Source organism: Phocoena sinus, chromosome 19, assembly GCF_008692025.1.
Source record: "Phocoena sinus isolate mPhoSin1 chromosome 19, mPhoSin1.pri, whole genome shotgun sequence".
Lineage (NCBI taxonomy): Eukaryota > Metazoa > Chordata > Mammalia > Artiodactyla > Phocoenidae > Phocoena > Phocoena sinus.
Window position 1 is genome coordinate 3,714,344 of NC_045781.1, and position 23,627 is coordinate 3,737,970.

Here is a 23,627-nt window from a genome sequence, read left to right on the forward strand (position 1 = left end):
CTTTCCAATTTCCCTTGATTACTTTCCCTTCTGTAAAAGAAAGCACATTAAAAACCTAACTGTTGGGCTTCCCTCGTGGTGCAGTGGTTGAGAGTCCACCTGCCGATGCAGGGGACACGGGTTCATGCCCCGGTCTGGGAAGATCCCACATGCCGCGGAGCAGCTGGGCCCGTGAGCCATGGCCGCTGAGCCTGTGCGTCCGGAGCCTGTGCTCTGCAACAGGAGAGGCCGCAACAGTGAGAGACCCACGTACCGCAAAAAAACAAAACAAACAAACAAAAAAACCTAACTGTTTCCAGCAATCCCACTCGTTGGCATATATCTAGAAAAAAACTCTAAGTCAAAAAGATACATGCACCCCAATGTTCATAGCAGCCCTATTTACAATAACCAAGACATGGAAGCAATCTAAATGTCCATCGACAGATGAATGGATAAAGAAGATGTGGTATACATATATGTGTGGTATGTACATACACAATGGAATACTACTCAGCCATAAAAAAGAAGGAAATAATGCCATTTGCAGCAACATGGATGGACCTAGACAAAGACAAATATTATGATATCACTTATATGTGGAATCTAAAAAAAAATACAAATCAACTTATTTACCAAACAGAACAGACTCACAGACATAGAAAACAAACTTATAGTTACCAAAGGGGGGAGGGGGGAGGGATAAATTAGTAGTTTGGGATTAGCAGATACAGACTATATAAAATAGATTAACAATAAGGTCCTACTGTACAGCACAGAGAACTGTATTCAGTATCTTGTAATAAAGCAACACGAAAAATTATATATATATAATATACATATATATCTGAATCATTTTACTGTACACCTGAAACTAATACGACACTGAAAATCAACTATACTTCAATAAAAATAATAAACTAAAAACCTGACCGTTGCATGACCCAGTTGTCAAGGTTTACTAGGGAACAAGTTTACTCTGTCTCAAAGGCAGAAACATCCATTTCTGTTCTCTTGTTGACCTACCTGCTCTCAGGGCCAGTGAGTGTCCAGCTCTTATCAGAGATCACTACATTTTAGGTGCTAGTATGTGCTTGCCCAGCCAGTGTATTGTGTTAATGCCGATTTCCTGGTTTTGATAATGTACTGTAGTTATATCACCATCAGAGAAGCTGACTGATGCGGTACTGAGAACTCTGTACTAGTTTTTTGTGACTCTAAAGCTATCAATATTTAAGACAGAGAAAGACTAATACTGTATGATATCACTTATATGTGGAATCCGAAAAATAATACAAACGAATGTGTATAGCAAAACAGAAACAGACTCACCGATAGAGAAAACAAAGTAGTGGTTACCAGTGGGGAGAGGGAAGGTGGGAGGAGCAACATCGGGGTGGGGAATTAACAGATACAAACTACTGTGTATAAAATAGATAGGGCTTCCCTGGTGGTGCAGTGGTTAAGAATCCGCCTGCCAATGCAGGGGACACAGGTTCAAGCCCTGGTCCGGGAAGATCACACATGCTGCGGAGCAACTAAGCCCGTGCGCCACAACTACTGAGTCTGTGCTCTAGAGCCCGTAAGCCACAACTACTGAGCCCACGTGCCACAACTACTGAAGCCCGCATGCCTAGAGCCCGTGCTCTGCAACAAGAGAAGCCACTGCAGTGAGAAGCCCAGGCACCGCAACGAGTAGTAGCCCCTGCTCGCCACAACCAGAGAAAGCCTACGTGCAGCAACAAAGACCCAACTCAGCCAAAAATAAATAAATAAATACATTTATTATTTTTAAAAAGATAAGCAGGACTTCTCTGGTGGCCCAGTGGTTAAGAATCTACCTGCCAGGGGCTTCCCTGGTGGCGCAGTGGTTGAGAGTCCGCCTGCCGATGCAGGGGACACGGGTTTGTGCCCCAGTCCGGGAAGATCCCACATGCCACGGAGCGGCTAGGCCTGTGAGCCATGGCCGCTGAGCCTGCGCGTCCGGAGCCTGTACTCGGCAACGGGAGAGGCCACAACAGTGAGAGGCCCGCGTACCACACACACACAAAAAACCTTCTAACGGAAGGGGGAAGGGTAAGCTGGGACAAAGTGAGAAACTGGCATGGACATATATACACTACCAACTGTAAAATCGATAGCTAGTAGGAAGCAGTTGCATAGCACAGGGAGATCAGCTCGGTGCTTTGTGACCACCTAGAGGGGTGGGATAGGGAGGGTGGGAGGGAGGGAGGTGCAAGAGGGAAGAGATATGGGGATATATGTATATGTACAGCTGATTCACTTTGTTATAAAGCAGAAACTAACACACCATTGTAAAGCAATTATACTCCAATAAAGATGTTAAAAAAAATCTTCCAACAAACAAAAGTCCAGGATGAGATGGCTTCACAGGTGAATTCTATCAGATATTTAGAGAAGAGTTAACACCTATCCTTCTCAAACTCTTCCAAAACATTGCAGAGGGAGGAACACTCCCAAACCCGTTCTATGAAGCCACCATCATCCTGATACCAAAACCAGACAAAGATATCACACGAAAAGAAAATTACAGACCAATATCACTGATGAACATAGACATAAAAATCGTCAACAAAATACTAGCAAACACAATCCAACAACACATTAAAAAGATCATACACCATGATCAAGTGGGATTCATCCCAGGGATGCAAGGATTCTTCAATACACAAAAAACAATCAATGTGATATACCATATTAACAAATTGAAGAATAAAAACCATATGATCATCTCAATAGATGCAGAAAAAGCTTTTGACAAAATTTAACACCCATTTATGATAAAAAAAAACTCTACAGAAAGTGGGCATAGAGGGAACCTACCTCAACATAATAAAAGCCATATATGACAAACCCACAGAAAACATCATTCTCAATGGTGAAAAACTGAAAGCATTTCTTCTAAGATCAGGAACAAGACAAGGATGTCCACTCTCACCACTATTATTCAATGTAGTATTGGAAGTCCTAGCCACGGCAATCAGAGAAGAAAAAGAAATAAAAGGAATACAAATTGGAAAAGAAGAAGTAAAACTGTCACTGTTTGCTGATGACATGATACTATACATAGAAAATCCTAGAGATGCCACCAGAAAACTACTAGAACTAATTAATGAATTTTTTAAGTTAGCAGGATACAAAATTAATGCACAGAAATCTCTTGCATTCCTGTACACTAACAACAAAAGATCAGAAAGAGAAATTAAGGAAACAATCCGATTTACCATCGCAACAAAAAGAATAAAATACCTAGGAATAAACCTACCTAAGGAAGTAAAAGACCTGTACTCAGAAAACTATAAAACACCAGTGAAAGAAATCAAAGATGACATAAACAGATCAATAGATACACCATGCTCCTGGATTGGAAGAATCAATATTGTGAAAATGACTATTCTACCCAAAGCAATCTACAGGTTCAATGCAATCGCTATCAAATTACCAATGGCATTTTCCACAGAACTAGAACAAGAAATTTTGCAATCTGTAGGGAAACACAAAAGACCCCAAATAGCCAAAGCAATCTTGAGAAAGAAAAACGGAGCTGGAGGAATCAGGCTCCCTGGCTTCAGACTATATTACAAAGCTACAGTAATCAAGGCAGTATGGTATTGGCACAAAAACAGAAATATAGATCAATGAAACAGGATAGAAAGCCCAGAGATAAACCCACACACATATGGTCACCTTATCTTTGACAAACGAGGCAAGAATATACAATGGAGCAAAGACAACCTCTTCAATAAGTGGTGCTGGGAAAACTGGACAACTGCATGTAAAAGAATGAAATTAGAACACTCCCTAACACCACACACAAAAATAAACTCAAAATGGATTAAAGACCTAAATGTAAGGCCAGATACTATAAAACTCTTAGAGGAAAACATAGGCAGAACACTCTATGACATGAATCACAGCAAGATCCTTTTTGACCCACCTCCTAGAGAAACGGAAATTTAAAAAATAAACTAATGGGACCTAATGAAACTTAAAAGCTTTTGCACAGCAAAGGAAACCAAAATTGAGACAAAAAGACAACACTCAGAATGGGAGAAAATATTTGCAAACGAAGAAACTGACAAAGGATTAACCTCCAAAATGTACAAGCAGTTCATGCAGCTCAATATAAAAAAAACCCCAAACAACCCAATCCAAAAATGGGCAGAAGACCTAAATAGACATTTCTCCAAAGAAGACATTCAGATTGCCAACAAAAACATGAAGATGCTCACCATCACTAATTATCAGAGACATGCAAATCAAAACCACAGTGAGGTATCACCTCACACTGGTCAGAATGGCCATCATCAAAAAATCTAGAAACAATAAATCCTGGAGAGGGTGTGGAGAAAAGGGAACCCTCCTGCACTGTTGGTGGGAATGTAAATTGATACAGCCACTATGGAGAACAGTATGGAGGTTCCTTAAAAAACTATTTATAGAACTAGCATATGACCCAGCAATCCCACTACTGGGCACATACCCTGAGAAAACCATAATTCAAAAAGATACATGTACCATAATAGCCAGGACATGGAAGCAATCTAAATGTCCATCAACAGATGAATGGATAAAGAAGATGTGGCACATTTATACAATGGAATATTACTCAGCCATAAAGAGGAATGAAATTGAGTTATTTGTAGTGATGTGGATGGACTTAGAGTATGTCATACAGAGTGAGGTAAGTCAGAAAGAGAAAAGTAAATACCATATGCTAACGCATATATATGGAATCTTAAAAAGCGGTACTGATGAACCTAGTGGCAGGGCAGGAATAAAGATGCAGACGTAGAGAACGGACTTGAGGACACAGGGGGGAAGGGGAAGCTGGGATGAAGTGAGAGAGTAGCACTGACATATATACACTACCAATGTAAAATGGATGGCTAGTGGGAAGCCACCACATAGCACAGGGAGATCAGCTCGGTGCGTTGTGACGACATAGAGGGATGGGATATGGAGGGTGGGAAGGAGGCGCAAGAGGGAGAGGATATGGGGATATATGTATACGTACAGCTGATTCTATTTGTTGTACAGCAGAAATTAACACATTTTAAACAACTACCGAGCCTGCTCTCTAGAGCCCTTGGGCCACAACTACTGAGCCAGCGTGCCACAACTCCTGAAGCCTGCATGCCTAGAGCCCATGCTCCGCAACAAGAGAAGCCACCACAATAAGAAGCCCACGCACCACAATGAAGAGTAGCCCCTGCTCATCGCAACTAGAGGAAACCCACATGCAGCAACGAAGACCGAACGCAGGGCAGGACTTCGGATGAGACAGGAGAGATCTCAGGGTGGGTGGAGGAAGATGTTGTCATCGGTGGCTTCTGGTTTCCTGAGTCAGTTGTGAGAAGGAAGCTGCACAGCAAGTAGTGGAGAAGCCAAGTGTCAGAGCAAAACCTCTCGCCCCACCTCCTCTGGACCGAGAGAGCAGGAGGGAGTTGCAATTGCCCAGTGCAGTTTCTTCCTTTGAACTGTAAGACTGAACACGGCATCTTGGTCCGGGCAGAAGGGACGCTATGATCACAGAATTCCTGTCCCTGCTTCACCTTGGTGAGTCTCCAGGACGGGGACAGATGGGTTTGGATGGGTGAGAACATTCACGGTGGGGTGGGGGTTAACACGGGGGATGTGATAAGTACAGAAATTATGGCTTCTGTGTGTTGGGTACAATGTACCGGCTGTGGTACCCACATGCTCTCGTCTTGGTGCTCACACAAAAGGGATGAGGGAGCAGAGGTGCCGAGACGTGTGGTAATACCCTTGGTTTAATTGGCTGAGATATGCACAGCTCCGATGCGACCTCCACGTGTGTATCATCTACATACCACCGTCTCGCCTTGAATGTTCCATTGGCATATAGGAGGGCAGGGTCTACAGGGTGTGAAAAGCTGTGAGTTTGGTTATGAACGAGGAATACAGAAAAGACCTACTGTTACCGAGATTGGCTGGCAACCCTTGGCATCCCTTGGTGTGTAGACGCATTACTGCAAAGCCTCACACGGTCACATGGCCATCTTCCCTCCCTGTGTTCTGTCTCCTGTTGGGTTAGGCTCCCCGCCTACTCCAGCATGACCTCATGCGAACTGGCGACTGAAAAATGAATGGCACAACTTAGAAGTTGAGAGCTATGTTTTATTCGGTGGATATTCTTAGGACTTCAAGCCCAGGAGGCAGCATCTCAAGTAACCCTGCAGGACATATAGGAGTTTTGCAACAAAGGGCAGGTACTTTGAATGTCAAAAGATTATTGTTAATGAAAGAAAACCAGATATCTCAGGTTAAGGCATTTAGCGCTTTTCTGTATATGGGAAGATGCAAGAGACTAGGCTTACTGAAACCATTCCTTTGACAGGCACCTCGGCTGAGGTCAGTATCCGGCGTTTTCTCATCCTGAGTTCCCTCAGGGCTCACCGTGGGGACTGGCTGCAGTCTGATGGCTGCTAGATGGCGGGTATCCTTTGTTTCCTTCCTGAGTTCCCTCAGGGCTCACCAGCTCACTGGTGGCTCTAATCGCTGATGACTGTGACATCCTTTGTTTACTGATATGGCAGGCAATATTTTATTTCTCAGACTTCAGTTAGGATTCTGCATCCAATTCCAGTGTGTGGGTGTTGTGGGCTTTGTCTCCCCCAGCACGGAGCAACTCTCTGACACCAGCTGGGTGTCCCACAATTCGACTCCATTGTGACACTATCTACCTGGAGATACTGTCCGATCCCACAGATTAAGGGCTCATCCTAAAAGACGGCCTCCCTCCCACTTCAGATGCTAGTCAGAAGCCCTGGTGGCCACCTGTGTTTCTGTCCAACTGGCTATAGATTGAAGGTTCCAAAAACCCCCTCCTTGGGTTCCATTAATTTGCTAGAACTCAAATTTGCTAGAACACAGAACTCAGAGAAACATCTGACTCACTAGATTACTGATTTACTGTAGAAGAATTGAACTCAGGAATGGCCAGATGGAAGAGATGCACAGGGCAAGGTATGAGGAAAGACCTTCTGAGCGTGCCACACTCAAAAAATCTCCACAAGTCCAACAAAGAAGCTCTCTGAACCCTATCCTTTTGGGGTTTTATGACGGCTTCACTACATAGGCATGATTGATTAAATCCTTGGCAATTGATGACCTCCCCAGAGGTCAGGGGGTGGGGGAGGGTGAGACTGACAGTTCCAACCCTTCAATCACGTGGTTGTTTCTGTGGTAACCAGCGCCCCCATCCTTAGGTTACAGAGAGACTTTCCAAAAGTTACATTAACATAGGAAAAGACACCTTTACATCTCTCAACACTTAGGGAATTCCAAGGGTTTTAGGAGCTCTGTGCCAGGACCAGGGACAAAGACCCAATACATGTTTCTTTTTCTTCCATTTTTTTTTGGTTTTGTTTCTGTTTTTGGCTGTGTCGGGTCTTAGTTGTGGCAGGCGGGATATTCGTTGAGGCATGTGGGATCATTCGTTGAGGCGCGCGGGCTTCTCTCTAGTTGTGGCATGCGGGTTTTCTCTCTCTCGTTGTGGCGCGCAGGCTCCAGGTTGCCGGAATGTTGCCCGCACCACGCGGGATCTTAGTTCCCCGACCAGGGATCGAACCCGCGTCCCCTGCATTGGAAGGCAGATTCTTTATCACTGGACCACCAGGGAAGTCCCTATGTTTCTTGTTATAAGTCACAACATCATAGTAATTCTCCCCTTCTCTAGAGAGCTATGGTTTCTAGTGTCACCCACTCCTCCCTTTCTAGCATGGAAATTGTACAGCTCTCCATGCAGTGTATGTAAAGACCATACTAAATGTTAAATGTGTGATGCGTGGCTGAGTCAGGCAGAGAGGGTGGCTGTACGGTAGAAGACAGTTTAAAGGACCTGCTAAATAATGTAAGTATGTAAATGGCTGATGTATGTAAAGAGTCTACCAAATGATAAATACTCGCCGATTGGTAGTTATTTATTGTAATTATTTCCAGTGAAATATGCTTACTTATGTTGCCCACTGCTCCTGACCTCAGAATTCTACTAAACTCCAAGGAGCTATCCCTTTATTCTTTGCTTTTTCAAGCTACCCTACATGCCAGTGGGTCTCTTCCCCTTAGTAACAAGTGTCTTCGTTGCAGCCAGTTCTCTGCCTAAGTCAACTGTGGTCCTTTATTAAGAAAGAAATAAGGACTTCCCTGGGGGCGCAGTGGTTAAGAATCCGCCTGCCAATGCAGGGGACACGGGTTTGATCCCTGGTCCAGGAATATCCCACATGCCATGGAGCAACTAAGCCCACGCGCCACAACTACTGAAGCCCGCGCACTCTAGAGCCCACGGGCCACAACTACTGAGCCCATGCACCTAGAGCCTGTGCTCCACAGTAAGAGAAGCCACCGCAATGAGAAGCCCATGCACCACAACAAAGAGTAGCCCCCGCTTGCCGCAACTAGAGAAAGCCAGCCACAAAGACCCAACACAGACAAAAAATAAATTAAAGAAAAAAATAGGTTCTGAGGATCTAATGAACAGCAGAGTGACTATAGTTAATAATATCGAAATTGGCTAAGAGAATGGATCATAAACATTCTCACACACACAGAAAAGGTAACTTTCTGAGGTGAGAGATATGTTAACTAGCTTGAATGTGGTGATCATTTTACAACGTATACATACATCAAATCATCACGTTGTACACTTTGAATACATTACAGTTTTATTTGTCAAAAACAGAGAACCGCTCTCCCAAAGTTTACCTACTCCTTAGTAGGGTTTCTTGATGTAAAGTGAACCTAAGGCAATTGTGTGCTTATTAAAAAAAAAAGGTAGAATGGGAATCACCATTTGAGCAGAAGACTGGCTGATAACACAGCTGAGGTGACAGGAGACTAAAAGCAGAATACGCGGAGAGCCTAAAAAGAGACCATGAGACCTGGGACCCCCTTGACCACCCAGAAGCTGATTTCCTACCTTTCAATGTAACCATTCTCACTGCTAATGCAGCCTCGGTCCACTGTCACTCCCCCGCCTCCCTGCTTCCTGGAAGCTTGGGGGCTTGTGTTTTGAGTCCATCCCTGAGTGGAAACAAGGGCCAGATGTCCTGAGTCACTCTCATGTCTACAGAAATTCTAGCTTCACCCATTAACAGAGGCCCAAGACTGGCATCCATTTCCCCCACAATATGGGACCGGGGTCCCTTAATTCCATCCGTGGGTTGACATCCCCATCCCAGAATGAAATATAAAGAACAGAGCACAGAAGAGGTAGGGGCTAAAGGACGTAAAGATCAAAGCTGCAAGTGAGGGGAGCATCTGGGACCAGAAAACATCTTCAATTCTTGGTGAAAAGAATGACCCCGTCATGGAGAGCAAATCCTCCCCATTTGAATGTGGGTGGAAACCCACATGGACACTCCACAGTAAACAACTGTTGCATTCTTTAAATGGAAAGCATAAAAATTGCAGTCACAGAAAATGCAGGTAAATGTTCAGTGATTTCCGGATGGAAGAAGAAGGACTAATTACGAAAGGAATGCAATATATCAGAAAAAGTTCCTGGCATTTTGTACATAAAGGTAACATTATTTTATTTTTTGAGATGGTGCCTGGGAGATAACTTTTATGTACTTATTTATTTTTAATTGAAGTATAATTGACTTAACAAATGTTGTATTAGTTTCAGGCGTACAACATAGTGACTCGGTATTTTTATACGTTGCACAATGATCACCGCTGTAAACATAACTTCCGAATGACAAACAACGGGACAAAAGTAAAAGGTGAAAAAATAAACCCAGGGAAGTACCTGCAAGGAATAAGGCAGATCTTTAACAGATGAGTCACACAGTCTCTGCCTGATTTTTACTCAAAGACAAGCATAGAGAGATTATCATACTCAGTGAAGTAAGTCAGAGAAAGACAAATATCATATGATATTACTTATATGTGGAATCTAAAAAAAGATATGGAAGAAATTACTTACAAAACATAAATAGAATCACAAACATAGAAAAAAAAAAAACTTATGGTTACCAAAGGGGAAAGGGCGGGGAGGGATAAATTAGGAGTTTGGGATTAACATATACACACTACTGCATATAAAATAGATAACCAACAAGGACCTATTATATAGCACAGAGAACTATACTCAATATTTTGTAATGACCTACAAGGGAAAAGGATCTGAAAAAGAATATTATATAACTGAATCACTTTGCTGTACACCTGAAGCTAACACAACATTGTAGATCAAAACTCTACTTCAATTAAAAAAAAAAAGACAAACATATAATTCATCTCTCATGAGAGTTTCTCTTCCAGGGCTTTGTCTGGGCAATGAAGATGAGAAAAATTATGGTAAGTTGTCTTCCACTTAGACTCTGTTCCTGTGCCCCAAGTTTCATGACCTTTTCCCTTTCATCCTCTGAATTCTAGGAGGGTTTTGGTGGTCACCAAGATGAAGAGTCAAACTGACTCCAAATCCTTTCCAGAGAAATTTTCCAAATCCCTCCTCCATGCCTTGCCCAGCTCAGAGGTTGAACACAGCAGCAATGTGACCCTCAAGTGCCAGTCTGACGTCCAGAATGTGACATTCGTGCTGGGGAAGTTGCAGGACTCTGGGTACAAGCAAGAATGCAACTCAACAGGACAGGATACTAAATTCCTCCTCACTGACCTGAAGCCTAAAGATGCTGGACAGTACTTTTGTACCTACAAGACAGTGGCTGTCGAGAAATGGGAACTCAGTGTGAGAATAAGGCTCTTATCAGGGATTCTGAGTGGGTCTCAAGGATGTGAACGTGGGCGAGTGTTTTAGAATAGAGTTTGTTAAAAAAACAAAATTCAACTGAGTACATTTTAAAGATCTAATTGGCTTTCTCAAATAATTCATGAAGGAGGAAGCATCCCTTCTAGCAAGTAGAGAGGAGTTCCACAGGGCTACAGAAAAGGAGAGGTTTTTTAAAACCAGACAAGTCATAAATAAAAAAGATCATTTCATTTTTAGGTTAACCTACCTATGGAGTACAGAAGGGATCAATGTGGCAGATTACCTCATGGTCCTCTGGGGGATGGAGGAGGCCCCTGTGATGACCTCATCGGTGTGACCAGAAAATTCCCGACTGACCACCTAAGACAACATTTTGGGGGGCGGGGTGGGGGGAACGCGGGTTTGAAGCTTCAGTTAGGTTAGGTAGTAAGCCCCATCATGGTCTACATAAATGATTCCATTTTGGGCCTGTGGTTTGCTTTTTTTTTTTTTTTTTTTTTTTTGCAGTACGCGGGCCTCTCACTGTTGTGGCCTCTCCCGTTGTGGAGCACAGGCTCCAGACGCACAGGCTCAGCGGCCATGGCTCACGGGCCCAGCCGCTCCGCGGCATGTAGGATCTTCCCGGACTGGGGCACGAACCCGCGTCCCCTGCATCGGCAGGCGGACTCTCAACCACTGCGCCACCAGGGAAGCCCTGTGGTTTGCTTTTAACAGGGTAGTAATAGAAAATTTGAGGTACAGTAAGGCCAAAGATAAGGATACGATGGTCATTGAAAAGATAGTTTGTTAACAGTTCCTAAGAAAAGGGGACATGTCATGCCACGCCGTGCAGGACCACATGGGGAAGCACCCAGTCAGGACATAGAGACAAGGGGAGGAGTGTTGGCAAGAGCCTTTACTGTAGTTTCTGTGGGAAATAACAGTCTGAGGATTGGATCTGGGGTATAGAGGCTGTCCCTGGTTGTCTGGGACCTGGGCCTGGGGTGATTAGGGCAGAGAAAGTGTCCCTGAGTATAGGAGAACAATAAGGGAGGTGGCTGAAAGTGTGGGCTCTGGATAGATTGGTTTGCATTTGAGAGGTGTGCTTGAGGGCAAGTTTTTTCCTATCCCTAGAAATTGGATAACCATGGGAGGAGAATCCCTCTAGGGTCATCAAGGTCCCAAGATGTCAAAGCATCAAATGTAGAAAATAAAAGACATGGTTAATACAGAGAGATGGGTGAGAATGCCCCCAGGTGCAGTGGAAAATGGGAAACCCTGGTCCTTCCCTTCACCCCCATTGCCTTGTCTTCTTCAGGATTAGTCCTAAAACCTTCCCTCTCAGTCAACATAGGCCCTGAGATGACTCCAGGTCACAGTATGACACTCTTATGTCTGATTCCTCACAACAGAATGGAATGTAGTATTCTTTACTCTGCTGAAACTGGGGATCTCAGAATGATTACAAGTTGAGAAAGTAGGAAAAGACCAAACTGAGCATCATGGCAGCATAAGGCATCCCTTGTTTTTGTATCTCCACTTCAACAACTAAAATTTAGCATCCATCCATGAACAAAAGTGCCTCTTATGGGAGTTGTGGGATCCAGCACCATATACCAGGAGGAATCTCACCCACGTATGCATTGGGTAATAGGCAGACACACCTCAGTACCAGCTGCGGAACCTGCAGGAGAATGTGACCTGGTTCCAGCCCCTCTTGATCATGGTCTGGGAGAACATGGACATGGGTAGTTACCTATGGACGACAGAACCTTTGTGAAGTTTACAAACCAAAACTGAATAATGAAGAAATAGAAAACTGGAAGAGACCAATAATGGATAAACAGATTGAATCAGTAATCAAAAACCTCCCAATGAAGAAAAGCCCAGGACCAGATAGTTTCACTGGTGAATTCTACCAAACATTTAAAGAGGAAATAACACCAATCATTCCCAAACTCTTCCAAAGAATTGCAGAGGAAGGAACACTCCCAAGCTCATTTTACAAGGCCTGCATTACCTTGATATCGAAACCAGATAAGGACACTAAAAGAAGAGAAAACTACAGACCAATATCCCTGATGAATATAGATGCAAAAATGTTAGCAAACCAATTTTAAAAGTGCATTAAGGGCTTCCCTGGTGGCGCAGTGGTTGAGAATCTGCCTGCTAATGCAGGGGACTCGGGTTCGAGCCCTGGTCTGGGAGGATCCCACATGCCGCGGAGCAACTAGGCCCGTGAGCCACAAGTACTGAGCCTGCGCATCTGGAGCCTGTGCTCCGCAACAAGAGAGGCCGCGATAGTGAGAGGCCCGCGCACCGCGATGAAGAGTGGCCCCCGCTTGTCACAACTAGAGAAACGAAGACCCAACACAGCAAAAAATAAATAAATTTTTTAAAAAAGTGCATTAAAACCTCATACACCATGATTAAGCAAGATTTATCCCTTGAATGCAAGGATGGTTTAACATAGACAAATCAATAAATGTGATATATACATTAATAGAAAGAAGGATAAAAATCATACGATTATCTCAATAGATGCAGGAAAAACCTTTGACAAAGTACAACATCAAGATAAAAACTCTTAATAAACTGGGTGTAGAAGGAACAAACTTCAACACAATAAAGGCCAATACAACAGGCCCACAACCAAGGTCATACTCAATGATGAAAGGTTGAAAGCTTTTCCTCTAATATCAGGAACAAGGATACCCACTCTCACCACTTCAATTCAACATAATACTGGAAGTCCTAGCTAGAGCAATCAGACAAGACAAAAAAAAAAAAAAAACAACACCCAAATTGGAACAGAAGAAGAAAAATTGTCTTCATCTGCAGATGATATGATCTCATATATAGAAAACCCTAAAGACTCAACCCCAAAACTATTAAACTAATCAACAAATTCAGTAAAGTTGCAGGATATAAAATCAACACACAAAAATAAATTCTGTTTCTATATACTAACAACACAACATCTTGAAAAGAATAAAGGAAAAATCTTATTCATGATAGCATCAAAACCAATAAAATATCAATACTTAGGAATAAATATAACCAAGGAGGTGAAAGATCTGTACACTGAAAACTACAGGACTCTGATGAAAGAAATTGAAGAAGACAATGGAAATGGAAAGCTATCCCATGTTCACAGATCAGAAGAATTAATATTGTTAAAATGTCCATATCACCCAAAACCTTACATAGATTTGATGCAAATCTCTATCAAAATTCCAATGGCATTTTTCACAGAAATAGAACAAACGATCCTAAAATTTGTAGGGAACCACAAAAGACTCCAAATAGCCAAAACAATCCCGAGAAAGAAGAACAAAGCCATAGGCATCACACTTCTTGATTTCAAACTATACTGCAAAGCTATAGTAATCAAAACAGTATGATACTGGAATAAAAATAGACGCACAGATCAACGGAACAGAACTGGGAACCCAGAAATAAACCCTTGTATATACAATCAACTAAATTTGACAGGGAAGCCAAGAATGCTCAATGGGGAAAAGATAGTCTCTTCAATAAATTGTGTTGGAAAAACTAGACAACCACTTGCACAAGAATGAAATGGGACCTCTACCTTCAACCACTTACAAAAATTTAACTTGAAATGGATAAAAGACTTAAACATAAGACTACAAACAATAAAACTCCTAGAAGAACACAAAGGGAAGAAGATCCTTGACACTGTTCTTGGCAACAATTTTTTTGGATATGACACCAAACGTACAAGAAACAAAAGCAAAAATAAATAAGTGGGACTACATCAAACTAAAAAAGCTTCTGCACAGCAAAAGAAACAATCAATGAAATGAAAAGGCAACCTACCAAATGGGAGAAAATACTTGTAAACTGTTGGTGCTCTTTCCCGGGATAGGATTGGAAGGTGGGGGTAGGATTGGAAGTAGTGTCATTCATAAATATTTTTGTTCTTAAAGTAATAGCAAACTTCAGCAGTATTAAGAAGAGTAGTCTAGTGCTCTGGCCCTGGTTTGGGAAGCTAGTGAGCACCTGGAGAATGGAAAAGACATTCTCTTCCCTGCTCCCCAAAGAGGGCATGGAGTCCATAGACAGAACTTGAGGATTTATGTCCCCAAGGTTCCCATATAAACATCGTGATTCCTTTTCTTGCATCCTGTTTTCTAGATGAAGATGATGAAAGTGGACGTGACCCTGCAAAAACAGGTACTATAATTAGAGAGGACCTGTTTTTCCCAGTTGTGTCCACCTCATGAGGCAGGGGATCCCCTTCTGATTAAAAGGCACAAGGAGAATCTTAATGCCCCCTCTCTCCATGCTGGGAAGATGCTCTCTAAGGCACTCCCAGGTTCTGAAAACACTGGTGAAAAGGACAGCACAAGGTATATCATCTGCCATTTTACATAATGAAAAACTACAGTGGAGCTTCGTGAAGAATGAGGGTGACTTTGTGTGACTGGTTTGGGGAATGGGACTGGAACCTGTGGAGTCCAGGTACTTTGGGCATATGTATGATCAAAGACTTGTTAAAACTTTAAAGTTCTCCAAAAATGGTGAATATTAGATTCTTTTTCTGATATTGCTTTTCCGTGAAGAATTGACTAGGATTCTACCCTCAGAGATTCGTAAAAACTAGGGCTTTCTTCAGGCTTAGACTGAAATGGGCTTATCCATAAAAGGATTTCTTTTTGCCATGCCCTGCGGCTTGTGGGATCTTAGTTCCCTGACCAGGGATCAAACCTGGGCCCCTGGCAGTGGGAGCAAGGAGTCCTAACCATGGGGACCACAGGGGAATTTACATAGATGCTTAATGGTTTTTTCTTTCAGCAACTCATAACCTTCCTGTAATCTACTCCAATGAGCCAAAATTGTTCAAGGTTGTCATTAGTATAATAGAATTTTTTTTTTAAAAGATATCCTCGGGACTTCCCTCGTGGTCCAGTGGTTAGGATTCTGTGCTTCTACTGCAGGGAGCATGGGTTGGATCCCTGGTAGGGGAAACTAAGATCCCACATGCCACCCCACCCCACACATCCCCGGCGTGGCCAAGAAAAAAGAAAAAAAAAAAAAAAAGATATCCTCCACTGTATTTCCTCTTTGAAAATGTTTTTATTCAGTATCAGCAGGCTTGGGGAAATGACTGCTACACCATCCAAAATGACTGCTACTCTATCCGGTAGAGTCAAAGAACTTGGAAGTATCAGAAGTGAAAGGGAAAGTCAAAGCTTTCATATTTTTAGCTCTTCTATAATTTATTTTCATTGATATATCACTCCCATTCCATAAATTCACCCTTTTAAAGTGGACAAGGCAGTGGCATTTGGTATATTCACAAGGTTGTGTGGTCATCACCACTATAATTCACCAAACGAAGTCCCGTTAAGCAGTCACTCTTCATCCCCCCTCTCCTGACAGGCCCTGCCAACCATTAATCTGCTTTCTGACTCTATGGTTTTGCCTTTTCTGGACATTTCATGTAAATGCATTCACAAAATATGTGGTCTTTTGAGACTGGCTTCTTTCACTTAGCATAACGTCTTCAAGGTTCATCTATGTTGTAGCATGTATCAGTACTTCATTCCTTTTCATGGCTGAATAATATTCCATCATATGGATAGACCACATTTTGTTCATCCACTCATCAGTGGATGGACATTTGAGTTGTTTGTACCTTTTGGCTATTGCAAGTAATGCTGTTGTGAATTTAGGTGTACCTGAGTCCCTGCTTTCAATTATGTATCTACCTAGGAATAGAACTGCTGGGACACGTGGTAACACTATGTTTAACTTTTTGAGCAACAGTCAAATTGTTTTCCAATGGACTGTACCATTTTACCTGCCCACTAGTAATTTATGTGGGTTTCAATATCTCCACATCCTTTCCAACACTTGTTTTTTTTTTTCTTTTAATTTTATTATAGCCAACCTAGTGGGTATGTATATCATTTCTTAAAATGTACTTTCAGGGCTTCCCTGGTGGTGCAGTGGTTGAGAGTCCACCTGCCGATGCAGGGACACAGGTTCGTGTCCCAGTCCAGGAAAATCCCACATGCCGTGGAGCGGCTGGGCCCGTGAGCCATGGCCGCTGAGCCTGCGTGTCCGGAGCCTGTGCTCCGCAACGGGAGAGGCCGCAACAGTGAGAGGCCCACGTACCGCAAAAAAAAAAAAAGTACTTTCAGAGTTCACTTTTTTTTTTTTTTTTTTTGGCTGCATTGGGTCTTTGCTGCTGCACGCAGGCTTTCTCTAGTTGAGGCAAGCAGGGGCTACTCTTCACTGTGGTGCGCGGGCTTCTCTTGTTGTGGAGCACAGGCTCTAGGCGTGGGGGCTCAGTAGTTGTGGCGCACGGGCTTAGTTGCTCCACGACATGGGGGATCTTCCCGGAGCAGGGCTCGAACCCATGTCCCCTGAATTAGCAGGTGGATTCTTAACCACTATGCCACAAGGGAATTCCCAGAGTTCACATTTACACCACCACAATTCTAAACAGAGTAAAATATCTGTAAGCACAGATATGCTGTCCCCAGCCTGTATACACATGCCTCCAAAGGGACCCTCTACTCCAGTTCTGTGCAGAGACCAATGATCAGTGTCATCACCTAACTTTGCCACAAATCCAGGCTTTCTTTCTGGTGCCTGTGACTTCATTTATGCCCTGTGTCAAGCTGTATCCCTTTGCTCTGTCAGATGCCTTAGATCAATAGCATAGACCTTCTGCAAATTTATTTTTGTAATTTGTAAATAGTGATGCAAAGTCTAACCAGGATATGTGGACATCTCAGGGTAAACCCAGTTTAGTGGGCGGTGGACAGTTTTGCAATAATTTACTTCTCATTTCTAGGGAACTGCTACGTGAGAGAAACTGTAGGGTAGTCAAGGGGAGGATTGAAAGCATAAGGCAAGGCAGATGTTTCTATGCCTCTATCCAGGAACAGCTGTTCCTGTCCCATTTTTACATGTCCATGGGGATGCACTGCTCCCACAAATGGCAGCCGTTGGTAAAGGGCTGCTCTGGGCCACATAAATCCCAAGGCATCCTTCCAGGCAACCCCCCAACGAAGACATCAAAGTGTTCACGCTGGAAAGGGGAAAGAGCCATGATCTAGCACGCATCAAAATGGCAAAGGAATCTGGGGGAACACGGGTGGAGGAACGTTGACAGCATCTGTTACAGACGGAGATGGGTGTGGGTAGAATATGGGGTGAGAAAATAATCATGATCACTGCAATTTCTTATCTTACACATTGAGTCAGACTCTAGACTGAGTGCTTTAGAGCCAGTATTTTTCATCATCACCTCTCTCTTCAAGTGAGGTATTCGTTTTTTTTTTGGAGGGTGGGGGCATGCCAGAAGGCATGTGGGATCTTCCCCAACCAGGGGTCAAACCCGAGCCCCCTGCAGTGGGAGCGCAGAGCCTTAACCACTGGACCTCCAGGGAAGTCCCAAGTGAGGTATTCTTACCTCCTTTTCCCCCACCTCCTTTCCCACCGTTTCCTGGAGGTATAATTGACCAATAAAGCGGTAAGATATTGAAAGTGTACAACACGCTGATGATTTGATACATGTGTACATTGTAGAAAGATTCTCCCCATAGAGTTAATTCACACGTCCCTCAACTCATCTCATAGATTTACTTTTTTTTTTTTTTTTTTTGGTTGAGAATGCTTAAGATCTACTCTCTTAGTAAATTTCCATTATATGATACAGTGCCATCAACTAGGGTTCATGCGGTCCATTAGATCCTCAGACCTTATTCATCTGAAACTGACAGTTTGTACACTTTGACCAACCTCTCCCCATTCCCCCCGCCCCCAAGCCCCTAGCAACCACCATTCTACTCTCTGTTTCTATGAGCTTATTTTTGAGATGCCACATATAAGTGATACCATGCAGTATCTGTCTTTGGCTTATCTCACTTGCATAATACCCTCAAGGTTCATCCATATTATTGCGCACGGCAGGATGTCCTTCTTTCTCGTGGCTGAATAACATTCCGTTGTATATATACACCACACGGAAAAATTCTTCTCTTTCTTTTTTGTTTAGAATGCCCTAAGATTTATTCGCCATCCTTTTTGGGGGGGGGGGTATTTTTTAATTGAAATAGAGTTGACATACAATATGAATTTCAGGTGTACAACACAGTGACTCGATATTTTTTATACATTACAAAATGGTCACCACAATAAGTCTCGTAACCACCTGTCACCGTACAAAGTGTCTAGAATACTGTTGATTATATTCCCTGTGTATATCACATTCCCCATGACGTATTTATTTTGCGACTGGGAGTTTGTACCTCTTAATCCCCTTCACCTATTTTATCCTTCCCCCCAACCCCTCTCCTCTGGCAACCACCAGTTTGCTCTCTGTATCTATGAGTCTGTTTTCGGTTTGTTTGTTCATTTGTCTTGTTTTTCAGATTCCACATATAAGTAAAATCATATGGTATTTGTTTTTCTCTGTCTGACTTATTTCACTAAGCATAATACCCTCTAGGTCCATCCACATTGTTGCAAATGGCAATTTTTCATCCTTTTTTACGGTGAGTAGTATTCCCTTCTTTATCTATTCATCTATCGATGGACACAGGTTGCTTCAATATCTTTAGAAAATGATTCTTGGACTTTGATTCGTCTGTTGTTAGACTTGTTATCACTTCTATAGCAACACAGTTAGTTTGGGAAGATGTGTTTCTCACCAGATTTTGAATTCTCTGGAACAGGTTCAGAATATCGCTTGTCTTGAATGTCCACACCCAGTGGTCAGCACAGAACAACCCTGACCTTGTGGCAGACTGGCCTAAAAGGGTTAGACGTACCAGAGTCCAAAGCCCATCCTGTCCGTGTGACTTTGGGGAACTCGATTTACTTTCTGGTACTTGATTTACGTATGAACGAAATGGGGACTGTAAACCTATCTTGCGTGCTTATTGTCAAGCTGATAAAAAACAGGGAATCCCCTGGCGGTCCAGTGGTTAGGACTCTGGGCCTTTCACTGCCGAGGGCCCGGGTTCAAACGCTGGTTGGGGAACCAAGATCCTGCAAGCCGAGTGGCAAAAAAAAAAAAAAAAAAAAAAAGCTGAGAAAGAATGCACATGAATGCTAAGTGGCTCACAGTAAATAAATATTATTCCTGGGGATGAAACATTTACTGGGTATTTCCCATCTGCAAGGCACTGGGCTAGCCCTCTCTGTATGTACTGACCACTCAATCTCCCTACCACCCAGTAAAGTAGCTAAATTTCTATCCTCACTTTGTATAAATTTATTTATTTATTTATTTTTGGCTGCCCCCACAAGGGGCTACTCTTTGTTGCGGTGCGCGGGCTTCTCATTGCGGTGGCATCTCTGGTTGTGGAGCACCAGGTCTAGGCGTGCGGGCTCAGTAGTTGTGGCTCGCGGGCTCTAGAGCGCAGGCTCAGTAGTTGTGGCGCACAGGCTTAGTTGCTCCGCAGCATGTGGGATCTTCCCAGACCAGGGCTCGAACCTGTGTCCCCTGCATTGGCAGGCGGATTCCTAACCACTGCACCACCAGGGAAGTCCCGCTCTCCTCACTTTGAATGGGAAAACAAAAGCTCAGGGAGACGAAGAATTTCCCTAAAGCATAATTGGACATTCCAGCTCTGAAGTGGCCGCTCCAAGTTTTGAAGCCAGGCTGTCTGGCTCCTTGAAGCCGTTCAGCTAAAGCTGATCAGTGTGCTTCAGGAGCCAGTCTTACTCTCTAACCCACCCTTCTCCCACCAGACACCAAAGTCATCTTTGTCGTCACCTTCGGCTGCCTCTCTGTCTTTCTCCTCTTCATCATCGTCTTCCTCATCTACAGATGCACTCGGCACGGTAAGTGCAGAGAAGCACACGTTTAAAACTCTGAGGAAGGGAGTAAAGTGAAGAATTCTCTCAGGAGATAAATTCCTCCCTGTATTTTTTTTTAATAGATTCATCACATGAAGAATCCGCCAAGAGGTAGATATACTTGACAGATCTCATGCCCTAACTCCCACTCCATTCTTCAGAGACCCCACTGACTCGTATGCCCAGCCCCGCTACTTGCAGCCCTATCTTCTCCCCCAAATCTTCAGATCCCATACTTTAATATGTTTCTGTCTCTCAGAACCAGCCATTCCAAATTTCCCAAGCAGGGAGCTGAAGGTAAGTGATCAGGGAAGAAACCATAAGGAATCTTGGGTTAGAAAGACGAAGATCTGACTCTTGCAATCTGAGAACTGATTTTTTTTTTCTTTTACTCACATGCAGGTGTATCCAAACTGGAAAGAATATCTGAATCGGTGAGTTCTCCCCTTTGGAATAACCCAAGAGCTCACTTCCACCACAGGGGGGGTCTGTCTAGCTCATACGCTGGTTATATAGATAAGGCCAATTAATATTGAGTTTAAAAACATGTACTTTAATGGAACTCGTAAAAAGAGATTAGAACGGTGGTTATGAGGGACTGGGGGCGGGGGATATGACATTTAAGGGAACGAACTTGCAACTTGTTCAGGAATAAGTCGTGGGAATCTAACGCACAGCACGGGGATTATAGTCAACAACACTGTATCATACACTTCAGAGTTGCTAGGAGGCTAAATCATAATTGTTCTCACCACAGAAAGAAATGATAATTATGTGACAGGATGGAGGTGTTAGCAACGTGATAGCCATACTGCAATATATCAATGTATCACATCGACATGTGTACACCTTAGATTTGCACAATGTTATGTCAATTATATCTCAAACGAACAAAAGACCCCACATGCTTTGAATTCCAGAGTAGCTGGATTCCAGCTCCCAATGTCTACTATTTATCACCAGTGTGGTCTGAGACAAATCACAAAACCCCCATGATTTGGACCCTTCCTTTCCTTCCATATCTAAGGGGAATCAAAATCCCCATCTCAAAGGCTTGTGAGAGTCTAGTGATGCCATAACATAAAGGGTTTATTGGAGTTTCTGGCAAATTTTAAGGGTCAGATGGATGGCAGGAAAGCATCATTTAACAAATATTAACCAATTTACATCCATCCATTTTTTCTACTTAAAATACTGCTTATTTGTGATTTAACATTAATGAGCATTATAACACCTAAGAGCAGTTACACATCTGAAATGCATCTGGTGAGACCGAGGACCTCAATTTTTAATTTAATTTAAATTCGTTTGAATTTAAGTCACCGTGCGTGGCTCGTGGCTACTGTATTTGGCATCTCAGCTCTACATGCACGTCTCTTTTCCTCAAAGCCTGAAGAATCCCAGGGAGTGACCTATGTAAAGCTAAACACCAACGCACTGTCTGAGGCAGCTTCTGTCCCCACCAAGGAGCCCGCAGGGTCGTGTGACTACGCAACACTGAAGGTATAGAACTGAAGGAAGAGCTTCTTCCCTGGGAAGGAGAGTATGGATTAAGATGACGGAATTTATGAAAGCCCAGGTGGCTCTGTGTCTTTGGTTCATTATCCATAATAATAAAATATTTTCCCTTCTCACTTCCCCTCCTCTCAACAATTACTGGGTGGGTTTTCACAAAACTGGAGCGTAACCTTTGTATGGTTCGACTTAAAACATGGGCTAAGAATACGTATCGTATCTATGGACTGGTGGTACTCATAATACTCACTTAGGGAGTTCAGGGCGGTACCATGTAAAGAGAAAATGGTTCCTCGGAGAAGACTACGTGATTGCTCTCTGGTGAGTCATCCCACAGACACAGAGATTTCAAAAAGGAGCACAAAACTACAAGCCATGAAGGGAGACACTCAGCTGTGAATTAACAAATCCCTAAGTAGCACGCACCCAGGTAAGCAGCTAAAAGGCTAAAAGTATTTGGGACATGATTCTTTCAGGCCGTGCTGGGCAGCCCTCAAGTCAAGACCAGTTTCCTCTTTGACATGAATGAAAGGGTTTTCTTACTGCCATCGTATTCCTGTTTATATTCTTTCTTTCTTATTATTAAAATCAAAGGCTGCAATAAAGTTAGACTTACAGAATCCATGTGGATTTTGTCACTTGGTGCCCATAACTTAACTCACGTTAATACAGCATTGTAAGGATTTTTCTGAGTGTGGACTTTTTTGTGTATGTGACAGTGGTACTGACCACTTATATATGGATACAAGTACAAATATATGAGCTTTGCTTCCAAAGTTATGTCACTCAATCAGGTTTCAAAGCCATTTTAAAATATATGAATAAAGTGTAAATATTTGGAACGTACATATAAATATTCTTAACTCAGTAGCGTATGCTGGATAACTTTTATTTTTTTTTTTTGGCCGTGCCGTGCAGCTTGTAGGATCTCAGTTCCCCGACCTGGGATTGAACCCAGACCCTCGGCAGTGAGAGCAGGGAGTCCTAATCACTGGACCACCAGGGAATTCCCTGGATAACCTTATTGAAGTTTTTAATTATGAAGCAATTCTATCATAAAGAAAAACACCCAATAATATAAGTGGAAATATGCACACTGACCTTATTTTTAAAACATTAACACTTTGCTGTGTTTTCATTCTAGCACTCCCAATCCATTTTCCTTCCTCTCTTCCTAAGAGGTCGACATTACCCAAAGGGGTATATATTATACCGATGCATTTTTTTCATACTTTTACTCCTCAAGCATCTATCAATAGTCAATATATGGTAATATTTTGTGTGTTATTACAACATTGTACGTATACATGGAATCATTATTACAGTTTTGTCACCTTTTTTATTGCCTTCGACATTATGCTTTTGAAATTCATCTAGGTGACTTTTGTGTCTCTATCTTATTGCCTGCCGTACAGAATTCAGTTGTTAACCATACCATGGAATATTATTCAGCCACAAAAAAGAATGAAGCACTTTTACATGCCACAACCTGGATGAACCCTGGGAACATTATGCTAGGTGAAAGGAGCCTGGCACAAAACACTTCAGA

At 42.9% G+C, this 23,627-nt stretch overlaps 1 protein-coding gene across 2 annotated transcripts; it reads left to right on the top strand.

Annotated features, from left to right (window-relative positions):
* Positions 1-5,359: 5,359 nt before the first annotated feature.
* On the top strand, positions 5,360-22,197 carry VSTM1 (V-set and transmembrane domain containing 1). Of its 2 annotated transcripts, XM_032612991.1 has the most exons (8): positions 5,360-5,559; positions 10,291-10,326; positions 14,879-14,917; positions 20,456-20,548; positions 20,647-20,674; positions 20,823-20,860; positions 20,966-20,997; positions 21,953-22,197. In XM_032612991.1, exons 1-8 carry the CDS (start codon positions 5,526-5,528, stop codon positions 22,070-22,072), a joined length of 420 nt encoding a protein of 139 aa, XP_032468882.1. In that variant the 5' UTR covers positions 5,360-5,525; the 3' UTR covers positions 22,073-22,197. The 2 variants fall into 2 exon arrangements, with proteins under 2 accessions (XP_032468882.1, XP_032468883.1); XM_032612992.1 differs by lacking the exons at positions 10,291-10,326; positions 14,879-14,917.
* Positions 22,198-23,627: the final 1,430 nt, after the last annotated feature.

What these genes read in the sequence shown, in the direction of transcription:
- VSTM1 (XM_032612991.1), top strand. Translation starts at nt 5,526, where the DNA reads ATGATCACAGAATTCCTGTCCCTGCTTCACCTTG. An exon ending in TGAAGATGAGAAAAATTATG is followed by an intron (nt 10,327 to 14,878) that starts GTAAGTTGTCTT and finishes CCTGTTTTCTAG; the next exon opens with ATGAAGATGATGAAAGTGGA. An exon ending in CTACAGATGCACTCGGCACG is followed by an intron (nt 20,549 to 20,646) that starts GTAAGTGCAGAG and finishes TTTTTTTAATAG; the next exon opens with ATTCATCACATGAAGAATCC.